The sequence below is a fragment of the Taurulus bubalis genome, assembly GCF_910589615.1.
Source record: "Taurulus bubalis genome assembly, chromosome: 17".
Classification (NCBI taxonomy): Eukaryota; Metazoa; Chordata; class Actinopteri; order Perciformes; family Cottidae; genus Taurulus; species Taurulus bubalis.
Window position 1 is genome coordinate 2,396,433 of NC_136605.1, and position 27,195 is coordinate 2,423,627.

The following is a 27,195-nucleotide window of genomic DNA, read 5'->3' on the forward strand; positions in this document are numbered from 1 at the left end:
GAAACACCGATCCTCTGACTGAAAGTCAGATATTCTAACCACTGACCCACAGTCACATCACAACCCTCTCCCAATTTGTTTCGAGTTTTGATTTTGACCCCGCCAATATATCATAAAGATAGACACAATATTAATAAGTTAATAATTGATGTATTGGCGTCACAAACATAATTTATTCTATTTAAAGCTTCACACACCAAAGCCATGGTGTCGTTATGATCACTCTGCCTGTTTTACATCTATTGTCCACTTGGTGGCGCAGTAGAGCAAATGAAGCTCCATGAAGCTCCGGTACATGAGCGAACCAATTGGATGGAAAGCTAAATGCTTCAGGAAGCTTCATCTCGCCATCACTAACTGAAACTTCTCTTTCATTGAGGCTCTGCTAGCCTTTCGTTAGCTTTGAGGCTCTGCTAGCCTTCTTTTAGCTCTGAGGCTCTGCTAGCCTTCTGTTAGCTTTGAGGCTCTGCTCGGCTTTTGTTAGCTTTGAGGCTCTGTTAGACTTCTGTTAGCTTTGAGGCTCTGCTAGCCTTCTGTTAGCTTTGAGGCTTTGTTAGACTTCTGTTAACTTTGAGGTTCTGCTAGCCTTTTGTTAGCTCTGAGGCTGCTGGCCTTTCAATGTCATTTATTAATGCTTTATAAGCATAGATAGTCCTCACTTTAGATGAGGTCACTAACATACGTAACTAATACTAATGACTATAACTACTGAATTAATCAAGTCATTTATTAATGCTTTATAAAGCATATATAGTCCTCACTTTAGATGAGGTCACAAACATACTAACTAATGCTTAACTAACGACTCGTAACTACTGAATTAATCATGTAATTTATTAATGTGGCTCAGCGGCGTTCCACACAGCTCTTCCTGGGGAAACCCGGCGCGTTGCCTGGAAGATGATATATTATATAATCCAGAGGTAACAAACAAACTAAAGAAACAAGTGGAAAAACTTGTCAAAGGCTGAAATGCTGAACTTGAGGCTTCATATGGGCCACAGCTCGAGGTCGAGTACCAGCCCTGATCAGGACAGAGCTGCAGGTTTATGCTCCTCATCGTCGTCATCGTGTGCTTGCAGTCGGTCTCAAGTTGATCTGAAGACTCATCGTAAATAAAACACTCAACCCATCTCAGTTCCATGTTTATTTGGCATCCAACAAAATCCAATAAAAGCTTTTAAGATTAAACATTTTGCACCAACACCAAAAACATAACTCCGACTAAAAATGTAAAACTAGAAGGTCAAGATTAATAAAATGCAAGCATCAGGGCTGGGGAGTGAGTCTGCATGAGAAGCTAAAGTACATGGTTATAAAGGTCAGCAGAAGACAGAATCAGACGAGGTCCTCCCTCGTCCAGTGAATTCTCCTTTAATGTCATTCTGCACAAAGAGCATCAAACTATTAAACACGACGAGTCACTTTACCACAAAAGCACAACGAGCCTTCCTGAGAAACAACTCCACTTAATCTTTTATTCCGAGACGTAAAGGTTTTTACTGTTTATCAAAGTACAGTTTGACATTGTCCCCCCCCCCTTCAGGGTTCAGGTGGGCGTCGCCGGAGGAACCTGGAGACTTCTCTCTTGTCTAGAACCAGCCGGCCAATCGGAGGAAAAGATGAGAGAAACAAGCGAGGCCCTTTACGGCCAATCATCTGAGCTCTGGCCCCGGGGAGGTCCCGCCCACCGCATGTCGGCCGTGCGCTTTGGACGCCGCTCGCTTCCCGCTGCGTCCTGATTGGCTCAACGGGATGCAGTGGTGGTTATGGGAACGACTTGACATGAGCGATGCAGTGAGAGGGGAGGTTTTCTAGGTCCAGGTCAGGAGGCCTTTCCCTCCCACCCCCCTCCCCCTCCGGCGCTGCGTTGCTGGTCAGGCCCCAGAAAGGAGGGCGGGGCCACAGGCCCACAAAGCATGGTGTTGGCCCGGTCCCGGTGGTTGGGGGTGTGGTTGCAGCGGTGCTACGAGATCGCTGCCCCGGTTTGGGTTCCCAGGAGTTTGGGAGGACGGACTTGGCGTCCGCTTCCCATTTCCTCCCCCCAGTGTGGCCCGGTGCTGCTGGTCCGACACCCCAGACCCGCTGGACTCTGGTGGATCTCCAAGCCTTCGTTGGACCAAAGACATGATGCGGCATAGCGATCACACCCAGGCAGTCCAGCCCTCATACAACTGGGCCAGGTTGTCCATGCTGGTGGCCTCTTTGATGACCACGTCCACCTGCAACGAAACCACAGACACTTAGATTCAGCTGACGCACGCCTGAGTCCAGCTGACGCACACCTGGATCCAGCTGACGCACACCTGGATCCAGCTGACGCACGCCTGAGTCCAGCTGACGCACACCTGGATCCAGCTGACGCACACCTGGATCCAGCTGATGCTAGAGCATGCTGTACATAAACACAATAATCCAGCTGCTCCTTTTCTCTCTTTGTCTCCATCACCGTCTACAGACGGACAACTTCACTCACCTCATCTTATATTAAAGTGTTTTGCGTTACCATTTGTGTTTTCAAATAGAATAAAAAAATGATAATAAATAATACAGGCTGCTGCTGCTCTGTGGAATATTCTATGGACTGTGTTGTAATTATACCATGTTGTTCATTGTGGACACATGACTTCTATTGTACTCGTCTCTCCTGAGAATGTTAAACTGAGAGCCAATAGACGTCCTGGCCCAAACCAAGTGAAGAGGAAGAACATAGCTACTGATGTACAGCACGCTCTTGATCTCAAGGGTCACAGATGTCAGTGTTTAACCATGAAGGGCCACAGATGTCGGTGTTTAACCATGAAGGGCCACAGATGTCAGTGTTTAACCATGAAGGGCAACAGATGTCAGGCTTGTGTTTAACCATGAAGGGCCACAGATGGCAGTGTTTAACCATGAAGGGTCACCTGCTCCGTGACGCTCATCCTCCTGTTGGGGTCGATGTCTCTGCCCTCCAGCTTGGCCTTCACCCTCTTCCACACGCTGACTGCGTACGAGTTCCTCTCCTGGACCGCTGCAACACATTTCACCACAGTTCAACATCCCATCACTCATTCACACGCCGTCTGAACCAGTCAGTCCAGCTCATATCTAGAGATACCAGGGAACAGTTTAAAGGTCCATGTGGTAGAAAGTCACATGTCTTTTAATGGAAGCAGTTGTAGGTGCTACATGAATACAGTACAAGTAGAAGAGGAGAATGAGCCTTTAAATGAGGATGTGAGGTCACAACGATAAAGTCAGCTGACAGTGAGTCACCGCTGCAGATGAGCTGTGAACACAGGTATATTCAGACATCAAATATATAGGTAGGAACCCAAAATACAAGTATGACACGTCCCCTTTAAATAATGACTTATGTTAGTGCGTTTATTTGAACACGTCTGGAGCCAACATCAGTTAACATGTTTTTTTTTTACTATAAATACCTCCTGACCGGTTTACATCTGACCAAATTGTATTTACTGCATCATATTTGACATTTGTTTAGAATAGGAGTCATGAGTTATGACAGTCAGGTCAAATCCATTCCTGCGAACATGTCTCCTAAAGTCAGATCGGTTCGTCCTCCAGGTGGACGTTTGGGCAAAATGTGAGGAATTCCCTCCAGAAATTCCTGAGATTCTTAAGAATGGGACGAAGTATAGACAGAGAACCGAAAGCCATCGCTGGTGCACAGGCAAACATATCTAACTTAAGGTGCTGAGCTTTGAGGAAACGCTGCTCAGCGTTTGCTGCTCTAGATGCGTTGCACTCATCTAGCAGGAAGCTGAACCCGGTTCCCCACAGACTGTGAGCAGAGCGGCAGTACCTCGTCCCGTCTTGGGGTCCCGCACGGCCCTCTTGGGGCTGGGGTTGAAGCCCTTGCTGCTCATCAGCAGCGTACTGGGTGGCGTGTCCGTGGGCGTGCCCAGGTTACGGGGGAGAGCTTTGCGGGCGTTCTGGGACATGGAGTCCGGCTGAGTCTTCACGCCACTGCACTTCACCGCTGAAGGCAAACAGAACTTTGATTAGTGTGAGAACAGAGGAAATGCAGCTCATCTACCCAGATCTGATCTATGCCTGGTAAACGTGCAGTGCCAGAGAAATTCCATGAATCTCAAGATCAATTTGATATCAAGTAAAAACTAGAACAATAAACCCCATGTACATCAGCATATACTCCTTTACTACCATTTGATATCATTTCCTGCTGATCCGCCTCACGCTTCTGGCCAAAAACTACATTTTACAAGATAACATTTGAATACATTACGTACATAAATAACGTTAGAATTTACTTTATAGAGCTTGAACGCATCATAACGTAACTCAATGCTGCTTTTTGCCAACAGGACTCTGTGAGGTTTGTGGTTCCCTATGAAGCCTCATCGAGCTTTCTATCTTGAGCCTGATCCTGTAGAGCAGTGTTTTTCAACCTTTTTTGAGCCGCGGCACATTTTCTACAATAAAAAAATCCCGCGGCACACCAACAACCCAAAAAGTTACAGAATGTCACAGTATTCAGTGTTTCCCCTAGGTTTACAGCTTTAGGGGGGGAGCGACTGACGGACATACTTCATCATGGCACCTCACAGTACTACAAAGTAATTCTTCACAGTACTAGTGCCTCCATCTGTGCTTTTATAAATAATAGAACATTGAAATCACTTTCAATTAAACCAGATTGCACCATCAGACAAAAACAAATGTGTTATCACTTTGTTAGAAAAATTAAAATAAAGTTATATCCGTGCAAAAAATAACTAATATTTAGTTACAACTAAATAGCTTATTGTGGAAAACAACAAGCTATTTTTTTGCAAAACAGAATGAGTGCAGATGTGTGAGCATAACGTATCATTAATAGTGGCTGCAGTGAGCTGCTTTCCTCTACAACTCTTTTTAAAACGAGGTATATTTGATACAGCCGTTCTCAATTCATGCTCCATGTTGAGCGACGCAACAGCAGAAAAGACAACCTCACGGAGATCTCATAAAGATCGGCTTTTGGCGAAATGACAAGAATCGGCGAGTCGTACATGCGCATGTGACCTATTAACGGCGTACGGTAAAATCAGCATTTCCTCTTGCGCCCCACCTGTAATACGCCCAAGTTTGATAAATACTGACTTAAAGGAAACAGTGTTCATTTATTTTAATGATGACCACAAAGTGAGCAGGCTTTGTCACTTGAGTGTGTTTTTCGGGCTTTTGGAAGAATATTTCCAGAGCCTCAGAAACGTCATTGATGGAGCGCCAGGCTGCAGCCTGTTGGATGTTTGTCTTGACCTACAAATACCTTAACTGTTGGGCTTTAAACATGAGAGCTCATAGCTTAAAATAGTGATAGCTTAAAGCAGCAAATCCCATTGTGAAAAGCACGCAACATATTTTTCGCCGCTCTCTCTGTCCACTGTGTGCATCGCATCGGGGCGGAAAGAGTTGTAGACGCGACCCAGAAATTACAAGCTGTCGTGTACGATCAATAACATACGGCCGTTTAGTTTGTTTAATAGCAGAACAAAGTGCAGACCTGTTCTATAGGAAACTACTAGGCCAGCAACTATATTGCAGGCTCAGACGCTCAACAATGGAAAATTATTTGCGGCAGCTAAATAATATTTTTTTGGACCAATTAAGTGAAATTGGAAATTTTCTCACGGCACACTGGTGTGCCGCGGGACAGTGGTTGACAATCACTGCTGTAGAGTACAGTGATGATTTCAGTAAGTAAAGGGCCTTTTAGAATAGTTCCAGGAACTCTAGAGACACGAGAACTAACCCAGGACCTAGATTAGGAGCAGAGTTCCTTCTTGCGTTTCCACGAGGGCTGGGCACTGAATCAAAAGTCGCTACCAATTATGGATTCATATTTCAAACACGTTTCCCTCTGGATGGAAGCAGGTCTTACCTGCTGCAAAGCTCGTCTGAGCGGCAGAAACCGGGCTGGCACATTCACCGTCTCGGTCCGTCACTAGCGGGGAGGCAAAGCTCACCAGGCCGTTATACACGCTGTGGTGAAGCACACGCAGCACGTTAACACAGGAGTCACACAGGTGTTTGAACAGGTGTGTGTGCGTGTGTGTGTGTGTGTGTGTGTGTGTGTGACGTGGTACCTCTGGCTCTGGGACTGCAGCTCCTTCAGGGTGGCAGGGATCTCCTCCAGCAGCTCAAACTGCTCCTGGTTGCGAGGCTGCCCGCTGGCCTGGACCACCGTGAATAGGACCAGCTGGATGTTGTCCTGCCAGGCTTTGTACAACAACAGGAAGTGACGCACGCTGCCCTCATAAGCCACCTCCTCCCCATCCGCCAAAGCCGCCTCCTCATCCTGTACAGAAGGAACCAGAGGGTGACGACCGGGGCGCAGCTCAAACATTCACACTTTCTGATCTTCTGCCATCTGCTTAATAAACGGTTTGTGGAGGGCCTGACAGAGACCGGCACTAAGCAGATGGTTTAAGGCAGAGTGTGAACAGGTATATTCACACAGACGGTGTGATGAAACATCAAAGCAAAAAAGCATGTTCTAGTAAAACAAAAAAGATAGAAACCTAAAAAAAGAGCACAACATGTGCTTCAGGAAGCTGGGCCCTTGGTACCTTAGACATGGCTCTCAGTACCTACCTTAGACATGGCTCTCGGTACCTACCTTAGACATGGCTCTCAGCAGGTGCTTGACGTCGGCTAACTGGCGGTTGTGGCTGGATAGGATGGTCTTGATGGAGTCCACCAGGAGCTGCAGGGCCTCTCCGCAGGACTCCAGCTGCTGCTCCCGGTCCTCCTGGGTCCTCCGCTCGGCGCTCAGCTCCTCCTCCAGCTGCCTCTGGGCACAGCTCAGCCAATCAGGGCTGCCTATGGGCAGGTCCAGCACCGGACTCTGTAGGGACCAACAAAGACAAATGAATGAGACAATAGTTTGATTAAAAGAATAAACATTTATATAGATGCCTGTATGTATGCCTGCTTATATTTTGAGTCTCTTTTAAAAGCATATTCATTATTTCAAATAATCAGGCGTAAATGAACGACATGAACACATGAATATAACACATTTACATGACTTTTACAACACTTTTGGGATTTTATTTTTCCAGGCCTCGAAATTACTAATTTAAAATTCCATGACCATAAGAAAATAGCATAATAAAATGACAAAAATCGTTAGACAAGACAATTGCCCATGCACCCAGCCAATCGTCCCACCCTACCGTCACATCTTTGACGGGCATATAGACCGCATCGAGGTCAGAGGTCAAACGCACCAGTCTGTGCAGCAGTTGGAGCTCCAGTGGAGACACGCTGCTGCTGAACTGGGCGGCGTAGGAGCAGGTTTGCTGGCAGCGCTTCAGCAGCTCAAACAGGGCTGCGTCCATGCTGAGGGCCTCGGGGGACCGGGTCCGAAGACCCTCAAAGTTCAGGATGGTGGAGCACAAGAAGGTGACCTGGAATTAAAACGGCAAGGACGCTAAGAAAGAGTCCAGTCACTGAAGCGGCACCAACAGGCCCTTGATCGCGTTACCTGGCTGGTGCGCTGGTTCTCTCGGGCCACCATGGCGCGTCTCTCCCTGATGGTCATCTCAAAGTCCTGCAGGACCGGGGCCAGAGCCGGGTTGGCTCCTCCGGCCCACTTGAGGCGCTGCTCGATGCTCGCCTCCAGCGACGCCAGCTTCTCCTAAGAACAAACAGTCACATTGTATTTTGCAGTCAAATCACAACTATTTGTTGGATGAAATAACTCTAGTTTCTCAAGACAAAATAATCATGAACATATAAGATACACACGTTCTGAATGTTTGTTAAACATGTGCTGAATAAAGGAACAGTGTGTAGGATGTAGTGACGTCTAGTGGTGAGAGTCAGACTGCAGCTGTAGCGTTAGCTTGTAGTGAACAACATGCTATTAGCCAAGCTAGCGTGGTGTGTAGTGTAAACATGGTGGAGGAGACTGAGGACAGAGCAGAGAGTCTCTGGTTCAGGAACGAGTGATGACATCATCCGTGGCTCCTCAGAGGAGAAACAAGCGCTTTGGGCAAACAGAACAACTTGTGGTTCTTGCAAAGACGGAGGAGATATCCAGTAAGTGGGTTCAGGTAGACCTCCTACACCTCCTCCAGTATCACACAGACGTAGTGGTTTGCAGCTGAAGCTGATGTTGAACACAGCTCCTTTACATGGAACTAGTAAACATCGCCATGAAGCATCCAGTTGATTGCTCACATTAAGTAGATACTTTTTTGTATTACAAGTTTTCTGAAATGGTACGTTTACATATGCAAATGAGGCGTTATCTAATGTTAACTTTTGAATTAATTTAGGAGAAATTGACGCAAACAGACAAAGTAGTGGAATAAGCGGTGTCTTCCCTCATGTTCTACAGAAGAAGCCCATGGTGTGGTGCAGACACCGACCTGAATGGCCACTATGGACCCCTCGTCCTGACTCAGCTTGTACAGCTTCTTCTTCATATTGCCCAGTATGACGGAGCGAGGAGGAACGCTGAGGCTGAGTGGTTGATTACTGGGGCCCAGGACGTCCTCGTGCTGCCACTAAAAGGGACACACAAAACATTTTTAGATGTGGACATAGCAACACAAACAAACCCTTCAAGTGGAACCTGTGTGCATCAAAGTGGGATTTGTTTTGTGGGTACCATTTGAGGTCGACCTATGCCTTTAAATGATGCCATTCCCTGGTTTTAAACTTGTTTCCACACCTACGCACATGCATGTCTCTGTGCTTGTATGCGTAGGGCTACACACACACACACACACACACACACACACCTGAAACATGGCAATGTGCAGCTGGCTCCTCTGCAGGCTGGCCTTGGCGGCCTCCAGGTTGACGTCCAGCCTCCTCAGCAGGTCCACCTTCTTCCAGGCCGTGTCGTAGGAGGAGGCCAGCACCGTGGCTCTGTTCAGCAGCAGCTGGGACACCCGGCCGGACGCCAGGCCCTGCTCCACGGCCGCCTTACAGAGCTCATCCAGAGGCACCTTCAGCGCAGGAACACCAGGTCAGACGGATCGATACGTAGGCTACAGGTTAACCTAACACTAACCCAAGTTATAGACGTCTAATCTAACCCAGGTCATAGACGTCTAACCTAACCCTAACCCAGGTCATAGACGTCTAACCCTAACCCAGGTTATAGACGTCTAACCTAACCCTAACCCAGGTTATAGACGTCTAACCTAACCCTAACCCAGGTTATAGACGTCTAACCTAACCCTAACCCAGGTTATAGATGTCTTGTGTACGCTCCAGAACGAAGGTCCATGGAACAAATGTTCACACGGGTTAGAGTGTCATATTTTCACTCCATCAGTAAAGATAAAGAACAATATAGTACCATATACGTATATGAACACAGCGGCAGTCTCAGACAATGGCCTCCAACTTTAGAGAAGAACTGCTTTCAGTTCCTGCAATATATCTAATGTTTAGTACGTAAAGTAGAAGAGGGAACATCAGTACACGTTCTGCCTTCCGCTGGGACGATGTGTGTGAATACACACTAAACCATTTATAAAGTGGACTGGGAAGCAGACTGAACCACTACTGTCTGCTTCTTGTGTAGGAGGAGGAATACACCTTCAGTTTCTAACAAAGAGGATTTATTATCTCTCTCACACACACACACACACACACACACACACACACACAACCTTGCTCTCGGCACCGAAGTCCTTGGCCTCCACCTGGGTGACGACGTCCAGGCCCAGGGCCGACAGGGTGCTACAAAGGGCCAGACCCAGGGCTTGGCCGGGCAGCCCCATGAGCACCTGGCCAACGAACTCTGCAGTGAAGGCCTTGATGGGCCGGCTCATCTGGTCCTCGCTGACGACGGCCACGCTGGAGCCCGGCGCACTGGGCCGCCGGTACAGTGGCTTCCCCAGGACCACCGGCCCGTTCGTAGGCAACAGGTCCTCCGCTGGCGAACAGGTACCTGCACACATTAGTCACACGTCAGAGAGCCGGCTGGACAGTGAAGTACGACACCGATGGAGGCGATGCATCGGGTCCGTGTAGTGCTAGTGGTGTGACGGACCACTAGACACCAGATCATTACAGTTCAACACAGCTAACCCACAGCTTTACTGACACCAATCAGGGAAATATGTGATCAGGACATCGCTAATGTTTTAGTCTCAGCGCTCTGATCATGTGACATCATGACAACCAATCAGTGATTAAATCCACAGGAGAGCAAGTAGCGTTAGCGGCTTGTTGTAATGCGTTCAGGCTCTGCTCAGTGAGAATGAGTACTGGGAAAAGGTAAATTAAAAATGTGTAATCCAGTAAAATGTAGTTTTGGTGAGAATTTTTCAACATAATAGATATTAAGAGGGATTTCAGGTGACGGGTCACCAGTCTATCTCGTGGGTGTGATCGGAGAGGAAACGTGTGCACAGCTCTTACCAGACAGCGTCTGAGCGAAGGAGGCACACAATCTGAAGAAGTCCCGGACGGTTTGCAGTCTCTTGAGGAAGAACACGTCTTCCATGAGCTGCCGCTGCTTGACTCCATCAAAGAAGTGCAGCTGTGTGGCGCGAGACTCCCTCAGAACGTCCACCTTCCTCCAGGACACAGGAACCTCCAGAGAACTCAGCTGAGGAGGAGATGGACGGGTTGACATCGGTAACCAGAGACAAGATCAAATGATGCTGACTGATGCTCAAGGGAAAGGGGTTCAATGCACTGGATATTCAATTGGCCGCTTAACAAAACTAGCGTCTCCCTTTGAGGTCTGTATGAGCCCGTCTGTGACAGACCTGCACCACGGCACCAGGGCCCAGAATCAGTCTGTGGAAACCTCACATCATCTTTGAGATGTTGTTTTTGAGAAGTCCTTGATGTAAAGAGATGACATGGCTTCAAGTGTTTGAGTGGACACATCAGTGCGTCTCATGGGCCCTGGAGCCAGACAGCCTGCAGACCTCTACCGTGTGTTTCTACAGAGGATGAGGCTCACACGAACATCTGCACTGGATTAGATGTCAAAGCTCAATTTGAGGAATCAGAACCCTGTTGGACCCACGACCGGAACGAACATGCCAGCCCAGTAGACGCGCTACCTTCTCCGTGAGATGTCCAAACGCCGTCTCCAGCTGGGTGAACATGCCGTCGAAGGCCACTAGCAGCATCTGGCCCGCGGACATCTTGGGCGTGTCCTGACCCGGGCCGTCCAGACGAGGCTGGATCAGCTCAGAGTACTGAGCACGCAGCATTCTGAGCACAAGGAGACAGTGTTACACACACACAGCTTTTCAATGACTGAAAAAGGGCAAGTGTATTGCATTTTGGGGGATCTATTCTCAGAAATGAAACAGTATTCATAACTGGGTTTCAGGGCATTTTCTCGATTTTACATCATTTCTTAAAGTCACCTTTTAAAAAAGGCATTTGCATATGTGATACACACCCATGTCTTACATCAACAATTGCATAACAATCTAATCTCTCTATATAATGAGGCACCATTGTCCTAAGGCACAAGTGTAAACAGATAATATGGCCCTAAAGCTGAAAATTTGAATCTCGATTTTTAAAAGTCTTCATATCTCTTGTGGACGAACTGTCTTGGTGATGGAAATTAGTTTACCAAAGGTCTTAGGTTCACAAAAGCAGTGACATATATGAATAAACCAATTTTGTAGTAGAAGTGTTGTCCGTCACACCTTTCATCAAAATGATAAAATGGGACTGAGGACTGACTTCATACTGCAGATCAAGTTAAATATTGTAAAAACACAGATCGTGAGTTCCAGAAGTGTTGAGCGAATGCTGTGTCTGATCAACTTCATGCCAGTGGACCCTGTGCACTCAGCAGCGGCCCACCTGGTGAGGTGGAGGCAGTGGCTGAGCCCGTCCTGGTCCAGGCCCGCGGCGGCCTGCAGGCTGTCCACCAGACCCTGCAGGCCGAGCCCGTCGGAGCTCTGCTCCACCAGCTGCTCCAGCTCCGCCAGCATGGCCTCCAGGGTGACCTCTCCCTTCACCATGCAGCGCAGGGCCTCGGGGAAGATGATCTGGCGGAAGTTGGTGTTGAGTTCCTGTAGTGAACATGGAGACACAGCAGCGTCAGGCTTTGACTTCCTGCTCCAACAACTCTTTAAAAGAGATCCAACACATTCAGTCACAACAGAAGGCCCTCAGGGTAAGGAGGGAGGACAAGTGCTGCTTCTCCCGGTCCCCAGAGAGTATGAGCTTCTCTACCAGCTACTGTACAGACGAGCGTGCATGTCTCTGTACAAGTAGATCATATTCACACAGCACTAGACGGTCTGGATGAGATACTGAAAACTTGTGGAACAATCTGCACCAATTAGTCCCGTTTAACCAATTCCCTTTTTATGAACGAGGAGGAGCAGCTTGACTGAATGGGTGTTTCATGAACTGACGTCCCTTGTGTTGACGCCATTGGTTTGTTGTATGATTTGTTGATACTGTACTTTGTGTGTTTAATGTTGTCCGTGTAAATGAAGGCTTGCCCTCAATGGCCCGGCCTCTTTAAATAAAGGTTTTAACAATAGAATGACATTCACTGAACGTGCCCCTACCTGCAGGCAGGTGTACACGCCATTGGCCAGGTAGACCGCCTGTGTGATGGCGGGTGGCGCCGGTAGGTCCAGGTCGTGGGGCAGCAGAGGGCAGCGCTGCAGCAGCGTCGTCAGGGCGCTGACGTTTCCCATCATGCCGCAGAGCTCCTCCAGGAACCAGGCGCCGTCCCGGGACAGCAGGTCCACCAGCTGCTCTGCAGCACCGGCGGCCGCTGCCTCCATCACCATGTTCCTCCTGCGGGGAAGAAGCCACACCCTTCAGTTTACCCTTCAGGTCCAACCCAACCCTTCTAGAGGCGCCAGACGGCTACAGAGGATGAGATGGATAAGTCGCATGTTGAAAGCTGTGTAAACCTGCAGAGGGTGCAGAGGGCAGACGTAATGATCCCAGCCAGGCTGAGGGAGCCCAGCTCCCCGTTCTCCCGGAGGAAGACCGTGATGCAGTGCTCGATCTCCTGCAGCTGCTCCTCGCAGGCGGCGGCCGTGGTGCCCTCCGCCTTCAGCCGCTCCGCATGCTGCATCACGCGCTCGTTGGCGTCGGCCACTTGGTGCTGCAGAGTCAACTCCACGCTGGACAGGAACTGGCAGGAAGCCGCCGGAGGCTGGGGGGCGAACAGCACCTCGTACCTGCAGACAAGAGGAGGCGTGGGCACGAGTCCTACAGGAGAGGACAGGTCTGGTCCAGCATGTGGATCACCCGAGTCTCCCTGCTGTTGGACCGGGAGTCCAGAACCTGTTGACTACCAGTGCCTAGTAGTCCCATTCTAGACCATCGACTCCTCATCGAGGTTTCCCTCAGCAGCACAATGAGCAACACGTATTCAGTGTGTTGGGAGCAGAGAATAAACACTCAAAGCATGGCGCTGATCAACCTGAGGGGGCGTGCTCTGTTCCTCTGACGACGCTACATTGGAGCTAATATCGTTAGCTCTGAGCAATAATAAAGGAGCTAACCTGTTGGCTTTGCTCGGCCTGTTACTCAAGTAAAGGGTCTGGAATCTGAGTTCTCATTCCACCTTCATGACATGAACAAACCGGCAATACCTCTAATCGGCCGGACGTGCACCATGTTGTACCATCTCCTTCATACGGCCCTTTGAGTGGAGAGACGGGGTTCTTCCCTTATGAGTCCAGTCAGGGTGAACCTTAATAACTTCAAAACTAATTCATAATTATTCGTGCCTTGTTGCAAATTCAAACATAATTATGTTATTTATTTCTTTGTGTAAAGACCATCTTCAGTTTGTCCTGTTATGGAAGCACAGCAGATAAATCTGCTCTGATGATGGCTGTGCTCACATTAACACACATTCACAACACACATGAACACACAACACCTTTAACTCTGATGAGGCAACACGCGTTACCATCAGAATCCAGTGGCGAGCTGAAGAAGTATCTTTGGGAACCGTTTGCGTGAATATTTCACACTGTACTACGAAGAGTTCAAAGCTTCATTCATAACGTTAACTTTAGAATTATCATTAATAACTTCTCAAATTCACAGCAAGAGATGCGGCGCTCAAGTCCAGAAGTAAAAATGTATTGAACATTTTTTGATTTACAAAGTTAAAGAAATGCTTTTATCAAACTAAATATTCGGCTTCAATTCCTATTGGTTTGTGTTTAACAACATCGTCTCTCCCACTGGCCAGAGGGAGGCCATGCCTACATCAACAGCGTCATTACAGTTATACTGTTGAGGATTGGGTTATGTAAAGTATGAGTTCTTCTCTTTTCTTTGCTTTTCCAAGTATTTTTTATTTTCTCTTTATGCATTATAATAAATTGCTTTGAGTGAAATAGTATTTTATCATGCTGCATTATAACTAAATTGCTTTAAGTGAAATAGTCTTATACCACAATGCATTATAAATTGTTTTAAGTGAAATTATCTTTTATCACGATGCATTATAACTAATTGTTTTGAGTGATAGTCTTTTTATCATGCAGCATTATGCTCATTGTTTTGAGTGAAATTGTGCTTAAATACGCTGTAGTACATTCCTGTTATGTTTATGACATTTTAATGACATTTATATAAGGTCATAGCAGATAGTATCCTGTTGTAGACGGAAGACAGGTCTAAATATGGTTCTGTTGTTTATGAGCTGACCTTGAGTAGCTTTTGCAGCTGTAACCACAAACAAGCTATTGAGCGTGTGACCAAGGTCAAAGCAGATTGTAATCACAGGCACCTATTACTCCCACTATGTCTTGACAGAGATCTTCCCACACACTTGCCTATACATACTGTGATAACTGTGCACTTCTTCAGTTCCTCTTGGGCTCTGTCCCTGAGATGGAAAGCCTCGGTTTAAGAAATCAAACAGAGACTTTCCCACATGTAATTACTGGTAACTGCTTCTAAGCGCTGCGGGGAATTCCTCCAAGACGAAAAAGAAACTGTAGATGAATTACAATGTGACTTTTACTCTTGTAACTTTTTAAACATATGATACTGGTGAACTGACTCTTAAGTGCTGAGGGGAATTCCTCCAAGACAAAAAAAGACTCAGTTATGGTACTGTGTGTATAATAACTCGAAATAAAATGTATACTCTCAAATAAGAGTGTAGAACTTTACTCAATGGGGACTCCCGTTTAATGGAATAAGATAACTTCCAGGTTTTTCGAGACGAAGAAGGAAACACCGGGCCGAGGCCATTGACCAGGGAACACAATCCAGTACGATCCCGCCTCGTTTCCAGATCCAGACAAATGTAAGTAATCGTTTGGGTTGCACTGTGTGTAAAACGGTTCATCTTCGTTTCCTGTTAGAGGAAACAGTTCGGTGGAGACGTGGCTCAACAGTACAGGTAGGCCACGGTGAAAAACTGAACGAATGGGGTTTTTAACATCCGTCATTGTCTCTATGAATTGTAATTGAAAGCAAACTGAGAGGGAAACCTCAGGGTTCTAAAACGGGCCCTCCTTACACGGCTGGTGTAAGGAGTAGGCGCTCCCACTAGGTTCTGACCATGTCAGGGCGGTCCCGTTACAATACAACCACAATAACAACACTGTACATTGGTACAGATAGTTTCCCTCGGGCTGTATATGTCAAATGAAATAAATAATACGCCTACAAACAGCAACACTCCGTTTGATTCTTCGTCCACAGACTTTACGATCATGTGGTTGTGAGTTGTTAGGTTAGCCTTGGGGTACGTTTGTTAAAGGTAGGAGACTAAGTGAATTCTTCCTGTGCAGAAGCCTGTGACGGTACTGCTGCAGAGAAACACACTGCACTAGTTATGGATTGAGTTGGAAGTGGAACAAGGGACGCCAACAGGAATGGAAGTGGAACAAGGGACGCCAACAGGAATGGAACAAGGGACGCTAACAGGAATGGAACAAAGGACGCTAACAGGAATGGAAGTGGAACAAGGGATGCTAACAGGAATGGAAGTGGAACAAGGGATACTAACAGGAATGGAACAAGGGGCGCTAACAGGAATGGAAGTGGAACAAGGGACGCTAACAGGAATGGAACAAGGGACGCTAACAGGAATGGAACAAGGGACGCTAACAGGAATGGAACAAGGGACGCTAACAGGAATGGAACAAGGGACGCTAACAGGAATGGAAGTGGAAAGAGGGACGCTAACAGGAATGGAAGTGGAACAAGGGGTGCTAACAGGAATGGAAGTGGAACAAGAGATGCGAACAGGAATGGAAGTGGAACAAGGGACGCTAAAAGGAATGGAACAAGGGATGCTAAAAGGAATGGAACAAGGGACGCTAAAAGGAATGGAACAAGGGACGCTAAAAGGAATGGAACAAGGGACGCTAACAGGAATGGAACAAGGGACGCTAACAAGAATGGAACAAGGGACGCTAACAAGAATGGAACAAGGGACGCTAACAAGAATGGAACAAGGGACGCTAACAAGAATGGAACAAGGGACGCTAACAGGAATGGAAGTGGAATAAGGGATGCTAACAGGAATGGAAGTGGAACAAGGGACGCTAACAGGAATGGAAGTGGAACAAGGGACGCTAACAGGAATGGAACAAGGGACGCTAACAGGAATGGAACAAGGGACGCTAACAGGAATGGAACAAGGGACGCTAACAGGACTGGAACAAGGGACGCTAACAGGAATGGAACAAGGGACGCTAACAGGAATGGAACAAGGGACGCTAACAGGAGTGGAACAAGGGACGCTAACAGGAGTGGAACAAGGGATACTAACAGGAATGGAAGTGAAACAAGGGACGCTAACAGGACTGGAACAAGGGACGCTAACAGGACTGGAACAAGGGACGCTAACAGGACTGGAACAAGGGACGCTAACAGGAATGGAACAAGGGACGCTAACAGGAATGGAAGTGGAACAAGGGACGCTAACAGGAGTGGAACAAGGGACGCTAACAGGAATGGAACAAGGGACGCTAACAGGAATGGAACAAGGGACGCTAACAGGAATGGAACAAGGGACGCTAACAGGAATGGAACAAGGGACGCTAACAGGAATGAAGTGGAACAAGGGACGCTAACAGGAATGGAAGTGGAACAAGGGACGCTAACAGGAATGGAAGTGGAACAAGGGATGCTAACAGGAATGGAAGTGGAACAAGGGATGCTAACAGGAATGGAAGTGGAACAAGGGACGCGAACAGGAATGGAAGTTGAACAAGGGACGCTAACAGGAATGGAAGTGGAACAAGGGACGCTAACAGGAATGGAACAAGGGACGCTAACAGGAATGGAACAAGGGACGCTAACAGGAATGGAACAAGGGACGCTAACAGGAATGGAACAAGGGACGCTAACAGGAATGGAACAAGGGACGCTAACAGGAATGGAACAAGGGACGCTAACAGGAATGGAACAAGGGACGCTAACAGGAATGGAACAAGGGACGCTAACAGGAATGGAACAAGGGACGCTAACAGGAATGGAACAAGGGACGCTAACAGGAATGGAACAAGGGACGCTAACAGGAATGGAACAAGGGACGCTAACAGGAATGGAACAAGGGACGCTAACAGGAATGGAACAAGGGACGCTAACAGGAATGGAACAAGGGACGCTAACAGGAATGGAACAAGGGACGCTAACAGGAGTGGAACAAGGGACGCTAACAGGAATGGAACAAGGGATACTAACAGGAATGGAAGTGGAACAAGGGACGCTAACAGGACTGGAACAAGGGACGCTAACAGGACTGGAACAAGGGACGCTAACAGGAATGGAACAAGGGACGCTAACAGGAATGGAACAAGGGACGCTAACAGGAATGGAACAAGGGACGCTAACAGGAATGGAAGTGGAACAAGGGACGCTAACAGGAGTGGAACAAGGGACGCTAACAGGAATGGAACAAGGGACGCTAACAGGAATGGAACAAGGGACGCTAACAGGAATGGAACAAGGGACGCTAACAGGAATGGAACAAGGGACGCTAACAGGAATGGAAGTGGAACAAGGGACGCTAACAGGAATGGAAGTGGAACAAGGGACGCGAACAGGAATGGAAGTGGAACAAGGGATGCTAACAGGAATGGAAGTGGAAAAAGGGATGCTAACAGGAATGGAAGTGGAACAAGGGATGCGAACAGGAATGGAAGTGGAACAAGGGACGCTAAAAGGAATGGAACAAGGGAAGCTAAAAGGAATGGAACAAGGGACGCTAACAGGAATGGAACAAGGGACGCTAACAGGAATGGAACAAGGGACGCTAACAGGAATGGAACAAGGGACGCTAACAGGAATGGAACAAGGGACGCTAACAGGAATGGAACAAGGGACGCCAACAGGAATGGAACAAGGGACGCCAACAGGAATGGAACAAGGGACGCCAACAGGAATGGAACAAGGGACGCCAACAGGAATGGAACAAGGGACGCCAACAGGAATGGAACAAGGGACGCCAACAGGAATGGAACAAGGGACGCCAACAGGAATGGAACAAGGGACGCCAACAGGAATGGAACAAGGGACGCCAACAGGAATGGAACAAGGGACGCCAACAGGAATGGAACAAGGGACGCCAACAGGAATGGAAGTGGAACAAGGGACGCTAACAGGAATGGAAGTGGAACAAGGGATGCTAACAGGAATGGAAGTGGAACAAGGGACGCTAACAGAGCATGGCACCATGAAGGAAGCTCCTTACTGTCGGTAGACGTGCTGGCAGCGTTCCACTGTCGTGTCTCTCAGCAGCTCCTCCAGCCAGGCCTTCCACTGGTGTGCGCGGTGCAGCAGCAGGGCGGCCCGCGGGTACAGCAGAGCCACGGTGGCGTAGCTGTGCAGCTGCTCCAAGCAGCCGCGCAGGGCCCCACGGCGCTGCTGCAGCAGAGAGCTCACCTCCGCCTCCAGGCTCTCGCACTGGCTGATCAGGTGGGCCTGGCCCGCGTTCTGCAGGAAGGCTGTGGCCGGCACGTAGCTGGGAGGACCTGGGAGGAGGACAGCATGATGTGTTGATACGTTTCCTCATACTCGTTTATAGATATCAAAGACTATACGTTTCCTCATACTCATTTATAGATAAAGACTATACGTTTCCTCATACTCGTTTATAGATATTAAAGACTATATGTTTCCTCATACTCGTTTATAGATATTAAAGAAGGCCTGAAAATCAATGTCTTTGTCAAATGTCTCCACGGTCCAAAACAAAATGCATGTTTAACCCCAATCAATACCCAACGGTAACTAGGTCATTAACTACACATGCAGAACTGTGGCTCAAGACATGCTGCCTCAGCTTTCACCTGTCCATCCATCCATTCATCCATCCATCCATCCTGCTGGCGTCGCCTCCAGAGGGACTCACCCAGATCTATGGGGCTGCTGATGTCCTGCAGCAGGCTGGCCAGCTGCGTGGCCTCCAGGTTGGAAAAGGCCGCCTGGTACTGGGAGATCCACTGGTCCAGGTCGGCCAGCTTGCTCTGGATGGCCTCCTGCACCGTCCGCTGCCTCGACTGCAGCTGGGTGTGTTCAGAGTACCTGAGACAAGGAAGTTCTTTCAGAAAGCAGGTCTACTCATTGTGGCATGCAGGATCTCTACAGCCATCTGAATATAAAGAGAGAAACTAAAAAATGTGTCCTACGATCTGAATGTAAAAGGATGTTTGACTGAAGGACTCATTGGAATACATTCATATAGCGGTTTGTACCTTTGCTCCAGGGTCAGGATCAGATGGTCTGGGTGGTTCTCTGCTCCCTCCAGGAAGGCCATCTCCTCCTGAAGCTTAGCCTGGAGCTTCTCCCCCTGGCAGAGCAGCTCCTGCAGGACCAAGTACTCTTCCACCGTCTCTTCCACCTGCGGCAGCACGGCCAGCATCTCGTCACGATTCTTAAACCAGTTCACCTGCAACCGTCAATGCAGTCCAGCAATTACACTCAACGCCATCACAGGCTCTGCTCCTGGTTAGGGTGCAGTACGGGAAGGTACCACCTGTCCATCAGGACTAACTAACATTCATACTGATGGGAGGAGCTACCATGAAGGTACCACCTGTCCACCAGGACTCTAACACTGCAGCAGTCATGACTTCACCTTAATCTCCGCCACCCTGGAGGAGAAGAGTGAGCGTGTGATGTCTCTCTCCATCTCCCTCTTGCTCTGCTTGCTGTCGGCCTGCTGGCCTCCTCCTCCTCCGTACACGGCACCAGCAAAGCCCACCTCCCCCCCGGCAGTCCAGTCCACCAGGGGATCATAGACGAAGGCCTCCAGGAGCGTCAGCAGGGTCTCTCTGCCCCGACGCATCATCTGAACCACCTGAAATGACATGTTGGACTTCAGCAGAGCAGCAGACATCGGTGTTAGAGATCAGGTTGAGGACTAGGTTGCCTTCAGGTTTACACAAGTGTGCACATGGTTTTACAATCAAGACCTGCATGATGAGAACACACAGTTCAGTGTGATATGACTAACCTGTTCACAGGACAGCCTGAAGATGCCCTCCACTCCAGTGACTCCCAGAGCTGTCTCAATGTTGTGGGTCATCCTGAAGGGGACCTTCTCTGGCACCCGAAGGCTCTTGCCTAGTGACACAACAATGGACACATTAAACACACCGTCTTATTGAAGCAGCAATGAAGTGCTTAAAACCTCCTTATTTGGGATGAGGGGGCGACTCCTCTGGTTGTATAGAAGTCTATGCTTCATGTGTTAAAGCTGCATTCTCTCTCCTGACCACAAGGGGGTGAATCCTCTGGTTGTATAGAAGTCTATATAAATGACTACTTCTCTTGATTTATTCCCTCAGTAAACATTGTAAATATGAGTTTATGTCTCAATCTCTAGTTTCAAGTCTTCTTCAATACAGCATGATGTTCCATGTACATTCAGTATAGCTTCAGGAGCTAGCATAGCATCTTCATGACAACACATTCAGTATAGCTTCAGGAGCTAGCATAGCATCTTCATGACAACACATTCAGTATAGCTTCAGTAGCTAGCATAGCATCTGTATGACAACACATTCAGTATAGCTTCAGTAGCTAGCATAGCATCTTCATGACATGCCTCACTAATCAATTTAAGCAGCAATAGAAATTGGACACAAGAATATAAGTCATCAGACAAGGCCGAGCCCACCGTCTGTTTTAAGCCGGTAGAACGGACCTTTCTCAAAGCATACGTTGTAGTCAATGTGCACGACCTCTCCGGTGGTCATGTCAATCAACACGTTGTCAAGGTGACGGTCGCCGAGGCCGATGATGTACCCCACCATGGACATGACGGCGGTGGACCTGGCATAGGACTGCAGCACAAGAGAAAAGGTATTGCAAGCAGACAGAAGAGCGACGGCCACAGTGCAGGAAGAGCTCTCGAGTGCTCACCTGAGTGACCCGCCACCACTCACTGGGCGTGGTGCAGGAGCACCACAGCTCCCGGGCCAGCAGGTTGGAGGGCGTGGCCTCCATCAACTCCTTCAGCACCTCCTTCATGACACCGAGGGGCCAGTCCCGTCGAGTCACGTCCAGACTGAGCCCCACCGCCTTCAGGGCTGGCCCGATGCGGCTGTAGTACAGCTCACTGGGGCGAGGCACTGCAGGCACTGGCTGCTGCTGGAACGAGTCCTGGGCCTGGACCACAGCATGTTTGGGTCAGTTTACACACACATCATGTTAATGTCAGTTTACAGGGTTGATACACATGTTGACCAGTGGATCCATGACTTTAAACCAAATTTCCATGACCAAACATTTAGTGAAATCTGGGTGTCAGACAAGACAGGTGGCCAGAACATTGGCTTCATGCTTTACATGCGTCAGGTACCTTCTGAGCCTGTTGCACAGCCTCCCTCTGCTGCCAGCGCTTGTAGAGGCCAAAGAGGGGCGTGGCTCCGTCCACCCACTGGATGAGTCCGGACCGGGTTCCCAGGGGCGTGACGGAGTAGTGGCGAGCGTGGAAGTGCGGCTGCTCCTGCTGGTTGACCTTGGTGAACATGGTGTTGACAATCGACAGGAACTGCATGATGCGCTCGTCTAGGTGCAAGTCCTCCAGACCTGAGGAACACGGTGGGAGTTACTACTAAAGCTCTACACGCTTCAACAGCACACAGGGTCACACAGGCAGAGAAAACTGTTTCAATTAGCTCAGACGTCCAACCTGCATTGTACGGAATTGTGTGCAATGTACGAGAAACAAGAACAATGTTTAAGAAAACGGAAAGACCCAAAACTGTATGAGCAGGCATGTTTTACCCACATGCCAGCAGTGTGTAAGATATATGATATACACGACTCTTCATAAAACCAATAACGTCTAAGGCCATTTAATTGAGCAGCCCTGTAACACAACTTTATGAGCTCAACATTTAATCTCTCATTTCACATCCAATTGACAATTTTAATGCGGTGACTTGGCATTTTGAGTATTGATTACTTTGGCATTCAGCTGACAGAAAACGTGGCATTTGCTCCTGAAGCTCTTTGCCCCGTTTAGGGAAGAGGAAGCAACAGAAGCAACAGGAGCAACAAAGGTAACAGGAGCAACAAAAGTAACAGGAGTAACAGGAGCAACAATAGTAACAGGAGCAACAATAGTAACAGGAGCAACAATAGTAACAGGAGCAACCGGAGCAACCGGAGCAACCGGAGCAACCGGAGCAACCGGAGCAACCGGAGCAACAAAGGCAACAGAAGTAACAGAAGTAACAGGAGCAACACAAGTAACAGGAGCAACACAAGTAACAGGAGCAGCACAAGTAACAGGAGCAGCACAAGTAACAGGAGCAGCACAAGTAACAAGAGTAACAGGAGCAACAGGAGTAAAAGGAGTAACAGAAGCAACAGGAGTAACAGAAGTAACAGGAGCAACAAGAGCAACAAGAGCAACAAAGTTAACATAAGTAACAGGAGCAACAGAAGTAACAGGAGCAACAGAAGTAACAGGAGCAACAGAAGTAACAGGAGCAACAGAAGTAACAGGAGCAACAAGAGCAACAAGAGCAACAGGAGTAAAAGGTGTAACAGAAGCAACAGAAGTAACAGGAGCAACAGGAGCAACTGGAGCAACAGGCCAACCAGCTTTAAAGGTGACGTCTTCCTGTTAAACAAGAACAGGAGCAACAGAAGCAACCAGCTTTAAAGGTGTCGTCTTCCTGTTAAACAAGTGATGTGTGCCTATTCATGACGATGTGAAGAGTACTAGTCAGTTACTCATGCAAAGGTCCAGAACTCCACAATAACGCCTAACTGGACCTCGTGGAATACCTCTGGACTAGTGTGGAGTATTTGGTGCCAGCTTGAATCTTGACACCTGGTCAGTTACTTTAGTTGACATGAATATCAGGCAGGAGGCTTAATGGAATAAACACTGATTGGTCAACCCAACAGCCTGGCAGTTGGACCCCGGGTTAAGAAGGACATGGTCGTCTCTCCTCACTCAGACTTCAGGGTTGACGTCTGTCCCCATTTCATGATAAACGTTGCTTCATTCACTTTGAAAGCGGCGGTCCTGATGGTTTACAGTAAGAAATGCGTGCTCCCCTACTCTAGACCAGGAGTATTCTACTCAAAGTCAACGAGGTCCAGTCAGACATGCTTGTGATGTTCTGGACCTTTGAAAGATCAAATTCTCTCTAACTTGCGCTATGATCTAGTCCCATGTTAACTGAAGTAGCCCAGCAGTTGTGTTAACTTCTGTATGTAGTCAACAACTGAAATAAAGAAAGTGTGATAATGTGACTTAAAATAAAGTACTTCATTATTGAAAAATGTATTTAACCAAATTGTCCTGCAGCTTTAACTTCAGGTGTGAGTCATGTCACCCAAAACAGCCACAATATTATATTATTTCTTCCTCCCCATATGGTTTAACTGATGGCTTTAAACCAGAAATAACTCTTACCGCCAGGTAAGTGTGTTCATGATCACCAGCGCCTACCTTTGAAGAGGTACGGGTAGTTGCGTCCGTCCGAGCCCAGGAAGAAGAGCTTCTTGGGCTTGGTCTTGGTGGGTAGGATGGTGATGGTGTTGCCGACGCTCTGGATGGTGACGGCGTCCGATGCCGACACCTCGCCCGGCAGGGCCATCTCTGTGGTGGTCATGGACACCAGGCGAGGACTGATCTCGTCCAGGTGGAGCAGGTAGCTGGTCCTCTTCTGGGCACGCTGCTGCAGGCTCATCATGATCTGACCCGCAAGCACAGTGGAGTCAAGCTTCACAAGCCTTCTGTGCACCAAGTATAATAATAATAAATACAGATGCATTGCAGCATTATCCAGCCTACATCCACGCAGAAGGGGGTCTGGAATCCATAGCTATGAATCTGAGGCGTATTCAGTGTAAGCGCACCTGCTTGAAGGGCAGCCAGCTGCTGGCGGGGTTGGCGGGGTTGGAGGGGTTCCTCAGGCGCTCTAGGGCCACGGTAATGGAGTTCCCGTAGGTCTGCTGGAACCAGGTCTCGTGGGGCGTCTCCGCTGCAGCTGCTGTGATGCTGCAGACGTGATCCAGGGCGAACACCACGGGGCGCATCAGAGCGGAGTGCTTCTCACGCATGATGGCCGTCTTCTCGTCCCTGAGGCACAAGAGAGAGAAACTAGACGAGTGGAGCACACAACTCCAATCTGAAGGCCCAGTGCATGGCTGCATTCTCTATGTCCATCTATGTTATTACGTTGTAGTGAAAGAGCCTTGTACAAGCAGGAATGGGGTTTTTCCATTCATTAGTAAAGTATAAGTAATAATCAAGCGATCTATAAAGGACCAATAGCTGTTGGCTGCAGCCCTGAAGAGACTCTGGATGACTGAGGGCTGCAGGGTGGGTGCGTCACGTCAACGTGAGACACAACCAAAGACACACGGCCTCTTCTCTCCAGGTCCTTTCCTTCCTTTAACACATGACTCGGAGGCTGAAGCGGTTGGTCCCGGAGCCTCACCTGCGCAGCGTGTTGTTGTTCTGGACTCTCTTGACCTCGTCCTCCAGCTGCTGGATCCTTCGGAGGACGTGCATGTGCTGCTGCTGCAACACGCCCAGCCACAGCTCGTCCCACAGCAGGGTCACCCTGCGCAGCTCGCCCACCAGCTGCTGCACCTGCAGGCCACAGGGAGGTCACCACAGTTAATCCTCGCAGCACGTAGGCAGGGGGAATGTTTCTGTCGTGACGTCATTTCATATCCCTTAAATCTGTACTTGAGTACAACGTTTTGATAGTTTCATCTGCAAAGGAAATATTTCCACGCTGCCTATTTTGATATTTTTGCTTATTGTGATATCATTTCTTGGATTCTTTTCCAAAAACAATTCTGAGAGTAAAAACATGAACACGATAAAACTAACATTATTTTAACTGTGTACATCTCTAGGTTTTGTACAGTCTTGTGCCGTCATGCATGTCCCCATATCGTCACCTTCCTAAAATAATGGCCAAGTCATTTTTTTAGAAAACACAAAAAACTAATACAAATGTAATAGTGGTGAACAAGCTGCCTCTAGACAGTGCACACCAGACATACTGTAATACCGGTCACATTATGTTATGATTACTAATATTATGTCCAGTGAGATTTACATTGACAAAAATGCTTGCAAAAATGCTAACTAAATTGCTAGCTTAAATGCCAGCTTCAAAATGCCATCTTGAAAAGCTTGTGAACTTGCCTAAATTACATTGTCTTTTGACTTAGGCAAAATAAAAGTCACTTTTGCCATTTTCTACAGGGTAGAATCACATGATCTGCTCAACTGAGGATGGAGGAGGTTTTACCAGAGGAGACCAGTATCATGAGGAGATGATTCAGGAGAGAAAATCATTTGTCAAAAATTATCTTAGGAAGGTGACAACATTGAAACGTGGGTAGTGGTGACATCACGAGCGCACAACGTGACGATGAGGCAGTAAGCCTTCTGCTGCTAAAAGAACGATGCTCTCGCTGGTTGGGTTTTTATTTGAGATGGATTGACAGATTACGGTTTTTAATCCTGATTAGACCTCTTCTTTTTATTTGAGATACATTTAGGAACTGGGTCCTTCTTTCAATGTTATGAGACAAAGACAAACCCCGTCTCCTCGTCCTAAACCCAGACTCTACCTCCTCTTCTTGCTAATGAAGGCGTGTGACGTCATCCCTACAAAGCTCACCCTGAGATGTTCCTGTACTCTTAGAAAGCACCGACCATGTAGACCCTGGCCCTTCATAACAAGGCTCCTAGTTTCCGGGTAGCCTAACCCTAAAGCTAACGCCGTCACTGCGCTCTGTCCGATATTACACCGGATCTTTCACAGGTAAGACGGCTTCCACGTGGCACTTTGATGACCGGAGCGCCTCACTGTGCCGCCTTCTACCTGGAGCACCATGGTGGGGTTGGCAAAGGACAGCTTCTCCACGATCTTGCTGTAACAGTCCTGCATCATGGCTTGGTCTTGGCTGGAGCAGAACGTTGCCATCTCTTCTGTGGCTCCTTCCTGCTCGCTGCTCTCCTGCTCCTCCTCCTCCTCTTCCTCCTCTTCTCCACCGAGGCCCTTGTCCTGCATGCTGCCTAAGAAGGTGGGCAGAGCCGACGGCAGCTTACTCCCTGTGGACACGTTCAGACCCAGAGCATTTACACTTTAACTTAGCGTCGTCGATAAGGTCGCTGCATAATCGTCTCACGTGAATACATCTTGTGGCAATCAGACGGATGAGAAACGTTGAAGAGCAACAGAGAGACCATACCTGCATTCTGAGCCTCTCCTCCCAGGGAGAGTGAGCCCACGATGGCCGGGTAGAGGATGAGGTGAGGAGAGTCCTGGGCCACTCGGCACAGCAGGCTGCAGATGCTCTGTCGGATGTACGCTTCTGGGTGGTTGAGGCGGGAAAACAGCTGGGGGATGATACCTGAGGACAAGGGACAGCAGAGTTTCTCTAGACATGTTCCTTCCTCTATACGAACTACAACTCTACTCAAGTTCATTAAGATGTCCCCATGAGAGAAAGACACAAATCAAAACAGCAGCAGGACCTACCCCTCCAGGGTGCAGTCGGGGTGGAGGCCAAGCCCAGCTCCAGGCCCTCCCTCAGCTCCCCAGCATGCTTCACCAGCAGCCGGAGGAGTCGCAGGGTTGCCATGACGATCACGTCGTCGTTGCTCTGCTTGCTGCTGTGACAGGACAGCAGGAGCTTGGGGTCGTCCTCGTCGATGTGGACCTGAAACACACGCAGACGTTAGAGTGAAGGTTGCCGTCGCTCCCCTCAGGTGCTTCAGGCTGC

The 27,195-nt window shown here is 48.4% G+C and overlaps 1 protein-coding gene across 1 annotated transcript in view; it reads right to left on the minus strand.

Moving 5' to 3' along the window:
- Window positions 1-1,132: 1,132 nt before the first annotated feature.
- The window catches only part of smg1 (SMG1 nonsense mediated mRNA decay associated PI3K related kinase), a gene marked incomplete at its 5' end in the record, with an annotated part of 59,382 nt that continues 33,319 nt past the window's right edge, over window positions 1,133-27,195 (minus strand). The window contains 30 exons of the mRNA XM_079233284.1: window positions 1,133-2,222; window positions 2,907-3,013; window positions 3,812-3,988; window positions 5,894-5,994; window positions 6,099-6,310; window positions 6,632-6,859; window positions 7,245-7,424; window positions 7,502-7,654; window positions 8,391-8,528; window positions 8,766-8,975; window positions 9,648-9,928; window positions 10,402-10,591; window positions 11,058-11,211; window positions 11,821-12,032; window positions 12,540-12,774; window positions 12,894-13,166; window positions 18,665-18,944; window positions 19,325-19,497; window positions 19,668-19,861; window positions 20,051-20,272; window positions 20,429-20,538; window positions 21,122-21,260; window positions 21,340-21,585; window positions 21,779-22,008; window positions 23,891-24,137; window positions 24,301-24,523; window positions 24,885-25,039; window positions 26,292-26,521; window positions 26,662-26,823; window positions 26,952-27,132. Of these exons, the coding sequence (XP_079089410.1) occupies window positions 2,145-2,222; window positions 2,907-3,013; window positions 3,812-3,988; window positions 5,894-5,994; window positions 6,099-6,310; window positions 6,632-6,859; window positions 7,245-7,424; window positions 7,502-7,654; window positions 8,391-8,528; window positions 8,766-8,975; window positions 9,648-9,928; window positions 10,402-10,591; window positions 11,058-11,211; window positions 11,821-12,032; window positions 12,540-12,774; window positions 12,894-13,166; window positions 18,665-18,944; window positions 19,325-19,497; window positions 19,668-19,861; window positions 20,051-20,272; window positions 20,429-20,538; window positions 21,122-21,260; window positions 21,340-21,585; window positions 21,779-22,008; window positions 23,891-24,137; window positions 24,301-24,523; window positions 24,885-25,039; window positions 26,292-26,521; window positions 26,662-26,823; window positions 26,952-27,132 (5,721 nt within the window). The 3' untranslated portion in view covers window positions 1,133-2,144. The remainder of the gene's footprint in view (window positions 2,223-2,906; window positions 3,014-3,811; window positions 3,989-5,893; window positions 5,995-6,098; window positions 6,311-6,631; window positions 6,860-7,244; window positions 7,425-7,501; window positions 7,655-8,390; window positions 8,529-8,765; window positions 8,976-9,647; window positions 9,929-10,401; window positions 10,592-11,057; window positions 11,212-11,820; window positions 12,033-12,539; window positions 12,775-12,893; window positions 13,167-18,664; window positions 18,945-19,324; window positions 19,498-19,667; window positions 19,862-20,050; window positions 20,273-20,428; window positions 20,539-21,121; window positions 21,261-21,339; window positions 21,586-21,778; window positions 22,009-23,890; window positions 24,138-24,300; window positions 24,524-24,884; window positions 25,040-26,291; window positions 26,522-26,661; window positions 26,824-26,951; window positions 27,133-27,195) is intronic.